Source organism: Crocodylus porosus, unplaced genomic scaffold, assembly GCF_001723895.1.
Source record: "Crocodylus porosus isolate Cpor-Errol unplaced genomic scaffold, CroPor_comp1, whole genome shotgun sequence".
In the NCBI taxonomy this organism is placed as follows: Eukaryota; Metazoa; Chordata; order Crocodylia; family Crocodylidae; genus Crocodylus; species Crocodylus porosus.
In genome coordinates, this window is record NW_017728907.1 from 52,720,636 (window position 1) to 52,737,229 (window position 16,594).

Here is a 16,594-nt window from a genome sequence, read left to right on the forward strand (position 1 = left end):
GCATTAGTTTTCGTTAATCTCAGTTGCCATGAGATGAATTCTCTGGGTAGAAGGGGATTCTCCAAAGCTTTAAAGATGCATGCTTTTTCACTTTTTGAGACACCAATTTCCAGTTGTGCAAACTTACTAGTGATTTTTAGTATACTGGATGTTTTGTGGTCTAGTCGTCTTTGCTATAGAAATATTAAAGGTACATTTGCTGTTGACTTAAGTGGAAGTAGTGTTGGGCTTGGTAGATGTGGACATGTTGCTTATTTAGAAATGTGAAGGCCATGTGAGAGAGAGTATTTTAATTAGTAAGGGTCCAGCGATTGAGGCAGAGAAAGGTTCAGTTAATAGATGCCTATTTTCTTCAGCTGAAGAACCAGGGTTCAAAGCTTGACCAGGGTACAAAGCTTGTATTAGGGATGTTAATTAGAGGATTTGCTTCATTAGCTACAGTTGCAACCACAAGCCCATTGTATTTCCTCCAAATATTCTAGTTTTTAATGCTTCCAGGATTAATTCTCACTGGTTGCTTGGATAGTCTTGTTTTTGGTACACAAGTTTATTACCTGGGCCCTGCTTACTCCCATGGTTCTGTTTCTTTCAGTAAATTGATCAGATTGCATCACAATGTTTGAAACCCGGGTAGACACTGTAAATTGCCTCCTACGTAGACTGATGCTAGGAGCAGTGGGGTGTTGAAGATGTTGCTGCCTGAAAACTAGAAATGAGTCTGTCAGGGAGATGAAGGGGAGAGCTTGCCTACTCTATCCACTGCCCCCAGACTGGTCTAGTAATCTACCACTTCAGCAGTTTTGGTGAGCTGTTGTGGGCTGGGTCAACACCACAACTCTCCCAGCCCATAACAGTTTACCAAAACTCCCTAAATGGCCCCCCATTAACTGTCCACCTGTCTTGGAGCCCATGTCTAACTCACTAACCTATTCTGCCTCCTGACTAATTTACTGTTTTTTTTTTTACATTTTTACATCTGTTTGGGGAAGCATAAAGTCAGGGAGATTTGGTGGGTCAGGCTGCCCAGGCAGCAGTTCAGCAGCAGTGGCAACACTGGCAGCAGCAGCCAGAAGGAACCACTGCTGCTGGGGCTGCCAGGAAGCAAGTCTGGCTGCAGCACTGCCCCTGTCCCATGGCATGCCTGGGGGCGTCAGGACTGGCTACATGTGTCCATTCCCCAGGCTGCCCCCCACACCTGGGCTGGGTGAGGCTGAGGGACCTGTTGCGGGCTGTAGAAAATCTTTTGGTGGGCTGTATTTTGCCTATCCCTGGTCTAAAACTAGGAGTCCTGGGTTTCGGTGAGAAGTCTCCTCAGACTGTCATGACTTGATTGTTATACTGACAGTTGAGTGAAGGTAGACTGATTGTACCTGCCTGTATAAACGGGCTATTTTGAGAGCCTGTTAAGGGCTTTTCTACACAGGTAGGCTGTAATTATGTAAGGTAAGGTATAAATAGTGTTCTGGTTTTACCAGTGTAACTACCTGTATGGGCTATGGAAGAGGTCTAAGCTAAGGCAACAATCCACTCATTCTAGAGATTTTCATGTGGGGAGTTTGTATTGATATCAATTTAACCATAATAGATTAGTTAAACTGGTACAACTGTGAAGCTTCTCCAGTTTTGTCCAAAAAGATGGAACTTGTGGTAAAGGGTGGAGAATCTTCACTGAGACTGGTAGGAGTGGAAGAGGCATACTGCAAAGCCAGCGTTCCTGCCAGTGAACATTCCCAGCCCAGTTAAGCTTATGTCTTGTTTCAGTGGAGTTGTGTACTGGACTCTGTCTCATCCTATGAGTGTTGTGTGTAGCTTGAGGTGCACTTTGTCATCTCCTAGATGAGCTGCAGCCTTACTCTGTGACATTGCCTGCTGTTATGCCAAATGCTCAAACAGCTAGCTGCATTTTATAGCTGCTGCTTTCTTCCTCTTACAGGGACTAACCACAGTGGGGCAGGCTGATTTTCAACAATTATATAAAACTCAAATCAAGAATGCTTTACTCTTCTTCCAAAACTATATTAAGTACTTGATATCGGTACTAATTTCATTTATTAATCCAGCTAATTTGTTTCTCTTTCAGTCGAAGGACAAAATGATGAGAGGGTCCCGCAGAGGCTGTGTGAGACTCAGGGTATGTATTGTTTCATAGTTTTTAACATCATGCCATGATCACTGTAGCCGTTTTGGATAGGGCATGGAACTGGGGTTTTGAGATCTGTGACCTATTCCTGATTCAGCCACTGGGCTGGCAAGTTACTTGACCCTCTCTGTTTCTACATCTGTAAAGTTTGTTGTTCATAAAAGGCAATATCTTGCTTTTATCTTACTGGGATCCTGTGATTATCTTGCTGGGATCCTATGACCCCACCTGACTTCCTGCCCTTCGGGTGTGGGGCTAGATTCAGTGATCTTACAAGGTCCCTTCCAGTCCTAATGTCTATGAATAAAGCACTGCATAAGCAAGTAGGTTTGTGAGGTTGTAGGTGTGTTCTTGTACTGTAAATCACATTATGGTTTTTTTTTTTTTTTTTAATTGGCTATATGCCCCAACACTTGCTAAGCCTACAAAAAACTGATGCAGGGATGTTTTCTTTCTGATGTGTACTGATGTCTGTAACAGTGCCACTTGATCTACTACCTCTGGTCAGTAACTGTGGTATTAAATGTCTCAAACATCAAGTGCCAGGAACTACTGATTGGCATGAAGAGAAACAGAAGTAGATGACGGTGAACAAAAAAGTGGGGATGGAAGCAGGAAGAGCACACCAGGCAAAACTATAGAAATCTTGACTGATGAGGTGAAGTATGAACTGGGGACAGGGAAATGAAGGTGGCTGCATTAGAGGAGTTTAGGGTGTCCATGAAGTGCTTGTGTTTTGAAGGACTTGCCTGGACTGAGAAGAAGCAGTGCTGAGGGGAGCCTTTTGAGTATCTATATCTCTGCCTTGCAGTACTTTCAGTGCACCTGGAGAGACTTAACTAGTTGGATCATTATGCTCAATGAGCAGTCAATATCTAGCTGGGAGGAGGTGTCAAATGGAGCTCCCCAGTATTCTCTCTGAGTTCCAATATTGTTCATCATCTTCTTCCTAAATGATTTGGATGGTGGGATCGAGTGCTTGCTTAGCAGATTTGCAAATAACACCAACTTGGGTGGATTTGCAGACACTTGGGAGCATAGGGCTAGGATTCAGAATGATTTTGGACCATTTTTCCAGTCCATCCAAGTCAATCTGGTGAAATTCAGTGAGAACAAGTGCAGAGTCCTGCACTTGTGACAAAATAATTGCATGCATAAATACAGGAGAATGATTGGCCAGGATGCAGTACTGCAGAGAAGGATCTGTGGGTACAGCTGCATATGAGCCAAGAATGTGCTCCTGTTGCCAAAAAAGAGCTAATGGCATACTGGGCTGTATTAATAGGAGCATCACTTGCAAATCAAGGGAGATGATTTTTCCCACTCCATTTGGCACCGATGAGGCTTTACCCACCTGGAGTACTGTGTCCATTTTCTGGGCTCTGAACTTCAAGAAAGATGGGGCAGATTAGAGTCTGGCAGTGACCAAGATTAGAGACAAGGGAAGCATGACTTATGAGGAAAGGCTGAAAGAATTAAGTTTTATTTAGTTTGGAGAAGCAAAAAAAGAGGATTCATTGATTAATAGTCTGCAAATACATAAGGGTGGCCATAACAAGATAGAGACCACAGACTGTTTTTGGTGGCCACAGGGACAAGACTAAGAGCAAGACTGACTGACTTGGCATAAACCAGGGTCCAACAGATGAGGGAAGGTGGCCCTGATCTTGTGCCAGGAAGCGCAGCTGAGGCATTGAGTCTACCACTGGCCCTGGGGCATATACCAAGGGCTGCTCTAAGTGGGCTGCGTTGCCTAGTTTTGGAGATTTTGTGCATGCCTAGTGGGAGTGAACATGGAGAGTATGCTTCTTGGTTGCAGTCATGTGCACAGAACATGGGTAATGTAGTACACAACTTCTTTCAGCCCTGTTGGTTTTTCTAATTCTAATGTTTTTAAAAGGCATTATGCACTTGAACCTCTGCATCATCAGCCAAAACTTCATTTTTAAAAGTCCTCATTTTGAAATAATACGTGCCTGGAAGAGGAATTCCTTGGAAAAGCCATGTCTGCTAATTCTGTGTCCTTCGGGCAATCATAGAACTGTCAATGAAGAGACCAGTTGCAGCAAAATTGGTCCCTTTACAGAATATCATTAGTTCACCTCCAAAGAGTGCTAGCAGTTTTTGCTCCAACTCATGAACTTGTAGTATCAGCTGTTCTAAAATAATGTCTTTTATTATGCTTTTTTACCATTTTCCCGCCCCCCAAGGTCGCTCCTTTTAGACTTTTCCTGAGTTGCCATATTAAAGCAGTGTATTAACATTTTTCTTTCCCCTTTCTTTGTCAGTCAAACTTCTGTCTTGACAAAAAGCCAGTGCTTCATGATGCCAGAGGAGGGCTTGAGCAAGGGGGAAGGGGTAGTAAATCTGTAGTTGAGTAATGTGAATAAAACCAAATGATTGCTGATGATATTATTTAATTTTTTTTAAATTATGCAAGATTTTTCTTTTTGGTTTTTACTTATTTGATTCTCAGTGAAGTAATTTTGCATTTGTTCCAGACCTTGGGACAAAGTGAAACTAGGTCCAAGTGCAAGGCTCCAGGGGAACCTTGGCGGCAGTCAGCTTGTGGAGTTGGTGTGCTGGAGAGGTGTGTGTGTATTGTCATACTTATTTCAGGCTTTCAACATATTTAGGGTACACATTTTGAACAGGTACATCTGATCCACAAATGAGAGATTAAGGGTTTTGTCTAGTAGGACACTTCGCTAGACTTGTGCCATCCAGAGATTGACCTTGATTCCTACAGTAACGAGATGACGCATCTTCTGTTCCATGGAAGACCTTAGCCTGAGTTCCCTGTCTGATGCTGTCTTTCTCTATGGACAGGGAAATGGCTATGCATCTTCTTGCCTACTCCTCTGGTTCCCAGAGTGTTATGCAAGGTGACACAACCTCATTCAGCTGATCCTGCTGCCTAAGGCATTTTTAGTCACTGAACCTACTTTTTCTGTCCCCGTTGCAGAGGTTATGGAAAGCAGCTGTGTAGCTGCTGAACACTCAGGACTCCAAGTACCCAATTCCATGTGAACTGGGTACTGCTTGAAAAGTGCCCATGTGGAATGTGCGTACGAATGTAAACTTGGAGGAGAGAAAGAAGCTACTTACCATAGCAACCAAAGTTCTTCAAAATGGGTGTTCACGGGTACATTCTGCTGCCCACTTTCTATTGCCTTTTCTCAGAATCCCAGGCAATTTTATTTAAAGAAAAAAAATGGCCTGGAAGAGCCCTAAGGAGGTCATCTAGTTCAGAGGATCACAGAAAAAATAGTCATCTAGTTCAGCCCATTGCTCAAGGGAGACTCATCCCTGTTTAAAGTATCCCAGTCAAGTGTTAGTCTAAACTGGATTTAAGTTTCCAGGGATGTCAATTCCACAATTTCCGTAGGCAGTCCAATCTAAATTTCTCGTGTTTTTGTAATTCAGTATTGTTGTTCCTTGCCCTGTACCCTTCAGCTGCAGAGAATAGCCTGTTGCATCCTCCTGATATCAGTTTTCAAATTCCCTAACAGTGGTTAAGAGTTGGGTTCTTCCCCCTTAACCTTCCAGTCTTCTACAGACTCAGTAGTTCCAGTTCTGCTAATCTCTTGCAAGTTGTTTCCTAGACCTCTAACTTCTTTGTTGTTGTTTTCCTTTGAGTGCGTTCCGATTTGTCATATGATAAATTTGTCCACATCTTTCTTTGTAGTGCGATTCCCAAAAACTGGATGCAGTACTCCAGATGAGGCCTCATCAGTACTGAATAGAACAGAAGAGTCCATTCCTGTGACTCCTTTTAACACATCCCAGTTGTTTTTGCCTTTTTTTGTCAACAATATTATATTGTTCTCCAAAGTGTCTGCTCCCTACTCACCTCAGTGTCCTCTCCAAACGTACTAGGGAGTACATTTGGATCTTCTTCAAATTAACAAAGATGTTACATGGTAACAGACCAGGACAGATCCTTGGAGAACCCCATTTGATATCTCCTTTCAGTTGACATTTGAGCTATTGATGACTAATCTTGGAGCACAGTGATCCAACCAGTTAAGTGGTCCCCTAAAGGAGAATCCATCTAGATTAGGGCTATCCAAATTCTGAGTAGCTGAGGGCACAGGGCAGGAGCAGAAACCAGAGAAGGGATGGAAGCCCAGGAAGCAGCAGAAGTGGTAGCCAGGTTGGGAGCTCTTGGGTTGGGTTTTAGCCCCTTGGGGGCTGTATGAGATCTGTGGGCCACCAGTTAAACAGCATTCCTGTAAGTCTAAACTGTGCTTCCTTAGCTTGAAGATAATACTGTGGGGGACAGTATCAGAAACCTCACTAAATTTGAAAGTGCAATTTTATTCACGAGCTCATCACTTTGACAGATGGAAATTGGTTTGGAAAGCATGACCTGCTCCTGATGCATGCATTTTGAGTAGTTCTTGTCCCCTTGTTATCTTGTAAGTGCTTAGAAACAGGTTCTGGGGCTTTAGCTGAGATGGAAACAAGGAATGGGAAATGTGCACTGTTCTTTATTGACTTTGGTGTAGAGGATGAGTTGGATCAGGGTGTGGGGATGCCATCTGGTTACCGCTAGGGCTAAAAGTCTGTAACCTAACATGCTATGTTGCACGTGAGCCCATAGCAGAAACATGTGCCTGGACAGTGTGCCTAAAGTTCAAGTTAGCAAGGTAAGTATCTTCCCTCTTAAAACCAGATACAAAAAACAAACCCAAGCCTGCCATTGGCCTATTTCCCAACCCAAAGTGATTGTTCCCTTGCAACATCTTTCAGAATTGGAGGGTTGGAAATGTTAGAACAAATCAAGTAATCTGACTAGCTAATTATCCTAGTACTTCTGCAATATTTCAGATCCATCCAGAGTTGTTTAATTCAATCCAAGGATGGATCTAAGGTTAAATTTGAAATGACACTCCATCTTGGGTGTCATAGGAGGAAAAAAATATTGTATTTAATGTCAACAAACATTCATTCTTTATTGAAGTTGGTAAGAACCATTTGAAAAGCATGCTGTGTATGTACCTTATTCTGAAGACAAAACTCTTTCTGCTGGGCAGTTAAAAGCTCTTGTGCTTTTTATTTCTGCTGTACAGTATTTGAGGCTTGTAAGCTGTATTGGAATCATAAAAAATTCGAGTTGGAAGGGACCTCAGGAGGTCATCTCCTCAAAGTGGGACAATCCCCAACTACATAATTTCAGTTAAGGTTTTGTCTACCCAGGTCTTAAAAACCTTCAAGGATGCAGATTTCACATTTTCTCTGAGTAAACTGTTCCAGTGCTTTACTACCCTCCTAGTAAGGGTTTTTCCCAATACCTAGCTAAGCTTGTCTTGCTGCAGTTTGAGACGGTTGTTCCTTGTCCAGTCATCTGCTGCCACTGAGAAGAGTCCAGCTCCATCCTCTTTGCAGCCCCCCTTCAGGGAGTTGAAGGCTGCTATTAAGTCCCTCCTTGGTCTTCTTTTCTCTAGACTAAATGTGAGAAGAGACTGAGGGAACTGGGCTTAACTCATGTGCCTCAGCCCTCTAACTGTTTTCACTGTCCTCCACTGGACTCCAATTTGTCCACACCTTTTCTGCAGCGGGAGGCCCAAAATTGGATGTAGTATATCGAATATGTCCTCACCAGTGCTGAATAGAGGACAATGATCACTTTCCTCGATTTCTGTGGGCTACTAATGCAGCCCAGTATGCCATTGGCCTTCTTGACACCAAGGGTGCATTGTTGGCTCTTACTTGGTTTATTGTCCACTGTGACCCCCAGGTCTTTTCCTGCGGAGCTGCTGCTTTGCCGGTCAGTCCCCAGCCTGTACTGGTGCATGGGATTGATTGTTCCATCCTAAGTACAGGCATTTGCACTTGTCCCAATTGAATGTCATGACATTTCTTCTGATTCAATCCTTCAGTTGGTCTGAGTCTCTCTGAAGATGCCTCTCAGATTTTCACTTGGGTCTGATGTAAGCAGCACTTCGAAAACTGTCTTTCTAACCAGTTTCTATCCTTCTGTTATGCTAGTTGAAGACTTGAAGTTGGTATTCAATCAAGTGTTTAAAAGAGTAATTTGGTTAAAATCATAATAGTAATAGCTAAGAGTCCCAAAGCAGTGTCTCCTTTTGTGCCAAAAGGCTTTCAAAAAGGGAACTTGGCAGCATCCGGCAATGTAGGCCTTTCTTTCTAGGCGTTCAGTGGTTTTGTAAAGACAGGTATGGGATGTATTGTAGAACTCTTGTAGTACAGTTCTTCTGCATGTCTCTCTTCAGCTGTGAGTGACTTAGCGTCTGGGAATAGGGGGACAGGGTTCAAGGAATTTCACACACTGACTATTTAACTAACTTTCTCTGTAGTCAGGCAGTTGGATGAGTTTAGTGAGTCTTAGATGTGGGTATTCCTACATTTCTGGTTCTTGCCTCTCACCACTACTGGTGGTATATGAAAGGTGTATACTCTGCTGCTGCTCACGCTGTACTTCCCTTTTAGACAAAGCAATCCAAAATCCAAGCCCTCCTGTGTTGAAATATCATCTCCTAAACATCTAGGTGACTGGATCAGTCATTTCAGGGAAAGGGGTGGGGCAAAGAGAGACCTTTAAACCTCATCCTGTCCTTCAGCAACTAGTTATAAAACCCCATATTTCATCTACCCCAAATGCCACTACTATCAACTAAACTGGAACACTCTGACATTAATTAAAGAAAAGAGTTCCCCTACATAGCGCTTTCTAAATACTTAATAAATATTATCTCTCTTATATTGAACAAAAAAAACTCCATAATCCCACTATAGTTAAAAATAAAAAAAACAAACCCCCCCAAAACAAAAACCCAACCCCCCCCAAGAAACAAGTTTACCACAGTTGACGTTGCTGTGCAACTTCTGCTTTGCTTACTAAAGTATAAATATTTATAAGACACTACCTTACTACGTAAACAACTTGAGAGAGACAAATTTGATAAATAGTGGATTTGGAGACAGAATCCATGCTGAAGGGGTACAGCCAGATCATGTGAACTTTCGTGGCCAGGTAACAGAGTAGGAGTCGAGTCCCTAGGTCCATCTTCTATATATAAATAAATAAATATTCTCCAATGACTTGGGTAGAGAGGCTAATTAGACACGTATTTACAGCAGGTGTTAAAGCCTCTAGTAACTGGGATTCTTTCTAGTTGTGGCATTGCAAGGCAGCCAGTTGACTGTCTGACCAAAATTCATATACACTATAGCTGGCAGATATGGCCAGCTCATTGCTAGCTGATTTGCACTCTTCCTCTTGAACTGTTATTGTGAGGCATCTTGAATGGAACACTTGGTCCCATAAAATATTCCAAGGGTGGATTTGGCTCCACCATCTGAGCTGTTGACTGTTCAGCTTTTATCTCAAATGGTTGCCCTTATGTGTTTATGTTCCTGAGAGCTACACGGTGTAGTAGCAAGCAGTGCTTGTGAACTGTAACTTCAAGACAAGATTTCTGTCGATTTAATTCTAGTGAATGTTTCAGGATTTTGTCTTGCTGTCAAAATAGTAATAATAATGGTAATAAGTAGCTGGGAACAGTGTTCCAGTTATGCACCACAAATCATTGGTGAAAATTATCTAGTTATGAATAGCTCTCAACTTAGCCAGGGTCACCTAAAAATTACTTTTAGCCTCTGGATGAAATGGTTTTCTAAGGCAGTAAGTGCCAGCTTTCTTGGCAGATGTGCCAAAATTAGCCCTGCACTCTCAGATTGCCACTACAATCTCCTTTCTCTGCACACTCTGCTGCTCTGCTTTCTTCCCTGTCTGCTGCTGTCTTGCCTGTTTCCTTCCTGATCCGTGATGTGCCACACAGAGGCTGCACACTTGTCCTACAGGTTGGCCACCCTGTTCTAAGGTATCCTCAATATGCTTTCTCTGTGTACAGTTGCTTGATTACTATTTTGAAGAATGGTGCTCTCTGGTAGCTATCTGGTAAGCCTCTGTATGACTACTGGATGCTGCTATTGCAGATTTTGAGGAGTTGCCATCAATCTCTTGCTCGATTTAATAATGCACTAATACTTGTACTACTCTTGGGTCCCAGGCAAGTTACATTAGAGACCTTCGTACTCAAATTTAATCTGAATGCTCATGGGGGATGGGGTGGTGAAGCTCTTATATTCCAGCCATGATGTTAGTACTGTATTTGTAACTGCTTTGTCTTGGGGGTTCAGCACCCAAGTCATTCCATCAGAGGTACTCTTTCTTTGCAGGGGTGAACTTGAGACTGTTTAGCATCATGGTGCTCAACCTTCAGTTCCTCAGGCCAGGTGAAGGGCTGGCATGCTGGGTCAGTCAGTGGATGTGGCAGTGGCAGTTCAGCCCAGCCCCACACATGGGTCAGTCTTGCATACCAAATCTGGCTTGATCCTGCATGTTTCACCTGACTGTGGAAGGACATGTTCTTGTGCTCAGGGCCACATCACCCAGCCTGCAGGGTTCCCTTGGTCCAGAAATTTGGCAGCAGAAGAGCAGTAATTAGTGTTGCCTCCACTCCCCCTGCTTCCAAATTTCTGGACCTATGGAGAGACCCACAGCCTGGATAACGTGGTCTTACGGTATGGGCTGGAGGTTGAGCACTCCTGGCTTAGCATGTTAAGCAGAGATGAGATGTGGAGGCTTTCCCCTTTCCCTCCAGCTTTTTGTTCCCTTTTAGCCCATTATCTAGCATCTCTTCTCTTCCTTCAAAACAGCATCACTTCTCTGTCCTTTTTAAAATTCCAGGGTAGCTAGCATTGACTATAGGTATGGCTCAAAGGAGTTGCAAAGTTATAAGAAAGAAAGGCTTCTGAGATCTGGATGTTACCGCAGGGGGATGGATTCTGCAGAATGAGGCTTGGAAGGCAGGTGCAAGTTTAGCTGCTAGACGGCTGCAAGCTAGGAAACGGTACATCACTATGACATTAACCACTTTGCCTTGATCCTCCTCTAAAGTGACTGCTATTTAAGGGCAGCTTCAGGATTTGACTCTTGAATGGACCATTTACCGGCTTAGTTCAGGCTGAATAGCGATGGTTTGGCTCTTCTTGCACTGCAGTTGGTTGTGTGGTGTTTGCCCTAAGCTGAAGGCATAGATTTGTTCCAAAGATTACTCGCAAAGTAGGTGCTTGAGGATTGTAACTTCATGGCTTTGGAGCTTGAGGGGAGATTTCAGACCTCGGATAGGTACTCATACCTTTCACTGACTTAATTTGGGCTGTAAGGTTACTGGCTGGTTATGCTCCCATTTGTTGGGAGGTTGATTTTTGTTTGCTTGCTTTCTTTCTCTTTAAACCTTATTCTTGGATTTGCTGTTATTGTGGAAACTTGAGTTTGTCAGGCTATCACCAGCCCATTGTATATGAATGAGTTAGAGGTGTGTGTGATGAATGGTCTCTGCATAGTGACTGCTAAATGCTCCAGTGAGGGTAGATCAATTTCCAACTTCATTTGCTTATTCTATAATTTTAAAATGGCTAAGTGGCTTGTACAACCCAAGTTCTGCCCTTGAAGTGACTTGCACTGTTTGGGCTGTGCCTTTTTAAAAAAAAAAAAAGTCTGTAGCAGTGTTTGTCTTCTCACTCAGGATATTGGTAAAAGGTAACTACATAAAATCATGTGTGTGAGTTGGAAGGAAAAGCATGATAAGCTTGTTTTAGTTGAATTTTTCTGCACAAAAAATTCTCTTTTGTGTTAAAGATGCAGACAGGGTTTGTTTCCAGGGTTGCTAGAAGTGCATATATTGAATACTAGGGAGAGAAATGAAGTACTGATCAGAATGGATAGAAAAGGAAATCTGAGCTGTAATTTTAAATGAAGGGGCATGTAAAAAAAAGATTGCTCCAAATATAAATTTCAGAGGAGATGGTGCTCTCATCTACTGCAGTATAAGTAGAAAGTAAGGGCAAAGGACAGTGTTAATCCATGATCCTTTGAGGAAGGAGAATGAAGGTTGGAGTAGATCTGTAGCTATTTTGTCGTCTTGTGCACTGCGTAGGTCCCACTACTCGGAGCACCAAGGCAGTGGTTCAGTCAGGCTGATGAGAGACCTCCTCAGGGGTGCCATGATGTAGGTGATATGGTTTCCATGGCAGCCAGGTATGTGTACACTCCTGTATTAACCTCTGATGCCAATCCCCTATCCTTCCTCTCCCCCTTACCCCCCATGCTCCTGCTGGGAGTAGATGTACGTGGGACAGTTTCACCTGCAGGCTGTGCAGCAGGTGTGCATGGCACTTTACCTATTGGCAGCATCACCCAGTTGAGAACCACTGAGGTAAATTGAGCCAGCACAGTGGTGGTTCTCAGCCAGGGATGCTGCCACATGCCAAGTGGTAAAGGGCTGAACCACTGCACTAGGGAAATCTCCCTTTGTGTGGGTGGGTATATGTATGTGCATAGAGATGCAAGTAGTTGAATACATTGTAAATGGCTGAACAGGGAATTCCAGAAAAAAATGGGGGCAAAGAGATTTACAGGCAGTGGAAGCAGGGGGCAGCCACCAAGGAAGAATATAGCTCCCTGGCGCACTATTGCAGGGAATCAGTTAGGCAGGACAGGGTAGGACTGGAGTTTAGGCTGCCTACAACTATCAAGGACAATAAAAAGTCCCTCTACAGATGCATAGCAAGCAAAAGGAAGGCACAGAGTAGCATAGGGCCCCTGCAGGACAAATCAGGGCAGTTGGTGACAGACAAAGGGAAAAAAGCGGAGCTATTCAATGAGTTCTTCACTTCAGTATTCTTAAGTAGTGGTCAAGACAATTTGCCCAACTTGAACATAGATATTTGGGAGGCACTAGACCGCCAACAGTTAGTGCTGACTTAGTTAAGGAGCACTTGGAGGGGCTGGATGGGTACAAGTCAGGAGGCCCGGATGATCTCCATCCACGGGTGCTGAAGGAGTTGGCCAGTGCTGTAGCTGAGCCGCTGGCACAGCTGTTTGAACACTTATGGTACTTTGGAGAGGTTCCCGAGGACTGGAAAAGGACCAACATGGTGCCCATTTCTAAGAAGGGGAGGAGGGATGAGCCGGGTAACTTGAGGCCAGTCAGTCTTACCTCTATCCTCGGGAAAACACTGGAAAAAATCATTAAAGAGCACATTTGTGAAGGCCCAACAGGGGAAATGATGCTGAAGGGAAACCCAGCATGGGTTTGTCATGGGTAGATCCTACCTGATGAACCTCATAGCCTTTTATGACCAGGTCACACACTGCCTAGACACAGGAGCCAAGGCTGATGTCATCTCGCTGGACTTTAAGAAGGCCTTTGACACAGTTTCGCATCCTGTTCTCATAAGGAAGCTAGCAAGCTGTGGAATGGATGCCTACACAGGCAGGTGGGTGGCCAACTGGTTTAGGGACTGCACCCAGAGAATGGTGGTAGACAGGTCCTTTTCAGCCCGGAAGGAGGTGGGCAGTGGGGTCCTGCAGGGTTCGGTCCTTGGGTCGGTGCTATTTAATATCTTCATCAGCAATTTGGACAAGGGTGTAGAGAGCACCCTGTCAAAGTTTGCGGAGGACACCAAGTTATGGGGCAGAGTTAATACACCAGAGGGCAGGGAGCAGATACAGTCTGATCTGGACAGGTTGGATCAATGGGCAGAATGCAACAGGATGCAATTTAACAAAGACAAATGCAAGGTACTCCACCTAGGGAGGAGGAATCCCCAGCACACCTATAGGTTGGGGGATGACCTCCTCAGCAGCACAGCAGCTGAAAGGGATCTTGGAGTCATAGCTGAGTCCAGGATGAACATGAGCTGGCAGTGTAACAAAGCCAGTTGCACCTTGTGCTTTAAGCAGGTGTATGACCAACAGATCGAGGGAGGTGATGCTTCCCCTCTGTGCAGCATTGGTCTGGCCGCAGTTGAAGTACCATGTCCAGTTTTGGGGCACCGCACTTCAAGAGGATATGGACAATCTGGAGCAGGTTCAAAGGAGGGCCATGTGCATGATTAGTGGCCTCCGTGAAAGACCCTATGAGGGGAGGTTGAGGGATCTGGATCTCTTCAGCCTTCACAAGAGACGGATGAGGTGTGACCTTGTAGCTGCCTATAAATTTATCAAGGGAGGACAACAGAGAATTGGAGATGCCCTGATAAATAGGGTAGCCTTAGGAATAATGGGTGCAAACTAATGGAGAGTAGATTCAGGTTAGACATTAGGAAGAAATTTTTCACAGTAAGGGTGGCCAGAATCTGGAATGGGCTGCCAAGGGAGGTGGCACTCTCGCCTAGCTTGAAGGTCTTCAAGAGGAGGCTAGATAGACACCTGGTCGGGGTCATATGACCTCGGCACTCTTTCCTGCCTGGGGCATGGGGTCGGGCATGATGATCTTTTGTGGTCCCTTCTGACTCTACAATCTATGAATCTATGAAAATGTCTTTCTATTTTGCTAATGAATGGCTAGGATCAAATTGGAAGAGGCAAAGTTAACTGATTGTACCGTCTAATGGTAAAGACTGAGGACCAGAATTTAAGTTGTTAGTCTGCTTACTTTTTAAAACATTTTTAATGCGTCATAACCAGGGATCCTGTTTTCTTCTGATTTTTTTTAAAAAATTGCAAATTCTCTGATTTTGAAGACCCAAAAATACATGATTAAAATGAAAGGCTACTCACTACTTTTCCCCCCTCCCCTCAGGCCCCAGTCCCCCCCCATCCCTGCCAGGGGGGCTGCCAGGGCCAGGGACCCAGGTCCACAGCGTCCTGCCCTTGGCAGAGGCAGCGGCTGCTGCAGTGGAGTGGAGCCCGGCTCTCCCACCCTGTCCCCTGCCTGCTGCAGGCTTGAGTGGGGGGTAGGGCTGGCTCCCCACTGCTGTGTGCACTTCTGGGATGGCAGGGGAGACCTGTGACCCCCAGATCTGTGCACAGGGCGGGGATGGGCATGGGCTGCCCGCTGTGGGCTTAAGCTCCCGCCCTGCTGCCTTCCCCTGGAGCCTCTGCAGCCTGGCGGGTGCAATGCGGCGCAGCAGGGAATACTGGAGCCTCACAGGAAAGCTGCTGCTTCCTGTGAGCTCCACGCTGCCCCAGCAACACGTCTCCTGCCCACGGGACTGCAGTGAGGGGCACGATCCTGCTGCTGCGTGCGCAGGGGATGCATTGCCAGGGCAGTGCAGAGCTCGCAGCAGCAAGGAAATCCCTGTGTAGCCCCACTGTGCCCTTCATCGTTGGGTCACACCTGCTGGGCTGTGGAAGGTAGCAGGGTGGGAGCCTGTGCCTGCACCCACCCCCCGCCCTGTGCACAGGGGAAAAAGTAGTGAGTAGCCTGTGCACAGATCTGGGGGGCACAGGTCCCCCCTGCCTCCTGGGAGTGCACGCAGCAGTGGGGAGCTTCCCCCCACAACCCTACCTCACTCCCTGCCGGGTCCCAAGCCCCATGCACTGCCAGGCTGGACAGCAGCCCCAACCCTGCCCAACTTCCTCCCTCCTTCCCTAAGGGGGCTTCAGTTCCTTGCCCCCACCCACACACCCACACACACTTGCCCATGGAGTTGTTCTCCAGGTTGCCAGGGGCCATGTGCATATACCTGGTGCCACCTGCCTGCTTCCTCCCAGCCTCTTTGTTGGCTGGAGCCCTGCCAGCCTGCAGAGAGCTCTTTGCAAAAGTGCAAAATCTGTGGGTTTCTCTGCTAAAATGAGAAATCCGCATTTTGCTCCGGTAAAAGGGGGAATCCATGTTTTTCTCTGTTTTTCTGTGGGAAATGGAAAACCTGGATCCCTGACTATAACAAGTGCTGCTGATGTATTGTTTCTCGGTTTGCTTTTAAAGCATCGCAGTACAAAATGGAACAGGGCTTGTTTTGTTGTGCATTGCAAACTATCAGAAGAGCAAAAATATGTACAGTATATACTTATTCAGAAAAATCCTGACTCCTTTTTGTATATTAAAAACAATTGCGTTTCTGGATTGAAGTACGGGGGTGTTAATGTTCGGCTTGATTCCTCTAGTTGAGATGGCAAATATTTTCTTTTACATTTTTGTCCTCTTGTTTAGAATATCTGATTTGCTTCTAACTTGTCAGTGTGTTTTACATTCTGGTCGTGTAGTGATAGAGTGGATGCTGCTGATGTCACTGTTTGCCTTATCAGGATTTTTCCTCTTTGTTTCACAGGGAGCTGTGATTGGTATAGACGATGAGGACGACAGCACCTTCACAATAACTGTTGATCAGAAAACCTTTCATTTCCAGGGTAAGCTGAAAGAAGAGGTTCTTTTATTCTTATAATTGATCTGCCTGCTGATAGCTATATTGTTTTGTTGTTTGGATGAAATGAAAAAAATGGCAATTGAACTGCTTGAGTGAGCACTCGGGGAACATTCTGGATCCAGGGGTGCTGCAGGTTAGGCAAGGATTTAAATCTGCAGTGGAAACATATGTGCTAGAAAAGACTGTAGCTTTGGCAGGATCTGACAATTAAAAATTTAAAGGATAAATCAGTCAAGGGGGAGAGAATAATGGGTTTCTGCTGATGGG

At 44.9% G+C, this 16,594-nt stretch overlaps 1 protein-coding gene across 3 annotated transcripts in view; it reads left to right on the forward strand.

Moving 5' to 3' along the window:
* OSBPL9 (oxysterol binding protein like 9) overlaps positions 1–16,594 on the forward strand; it is a 95,760-nt gene that overhangs the window by 14,462 nt on the left and 64,704 nt on the right. For all 3 annotated transcript variants that reach the window (XM_019531410.1, XM_019531411.1, XM_019531412.1), the window contains exons 2-3: positions 2,081–2,131; positions 16,232–16,310. In XM_019531410.1, the coding sequence (XP_019386955.1) occupies positions 2,081–2,131; positions 16,232–16,310 (130 nt within the window). The remainder of the gene's footprint in view (positions 1–2,080; positions 2,132–16,231; positions 16,311–16,594) is intronic.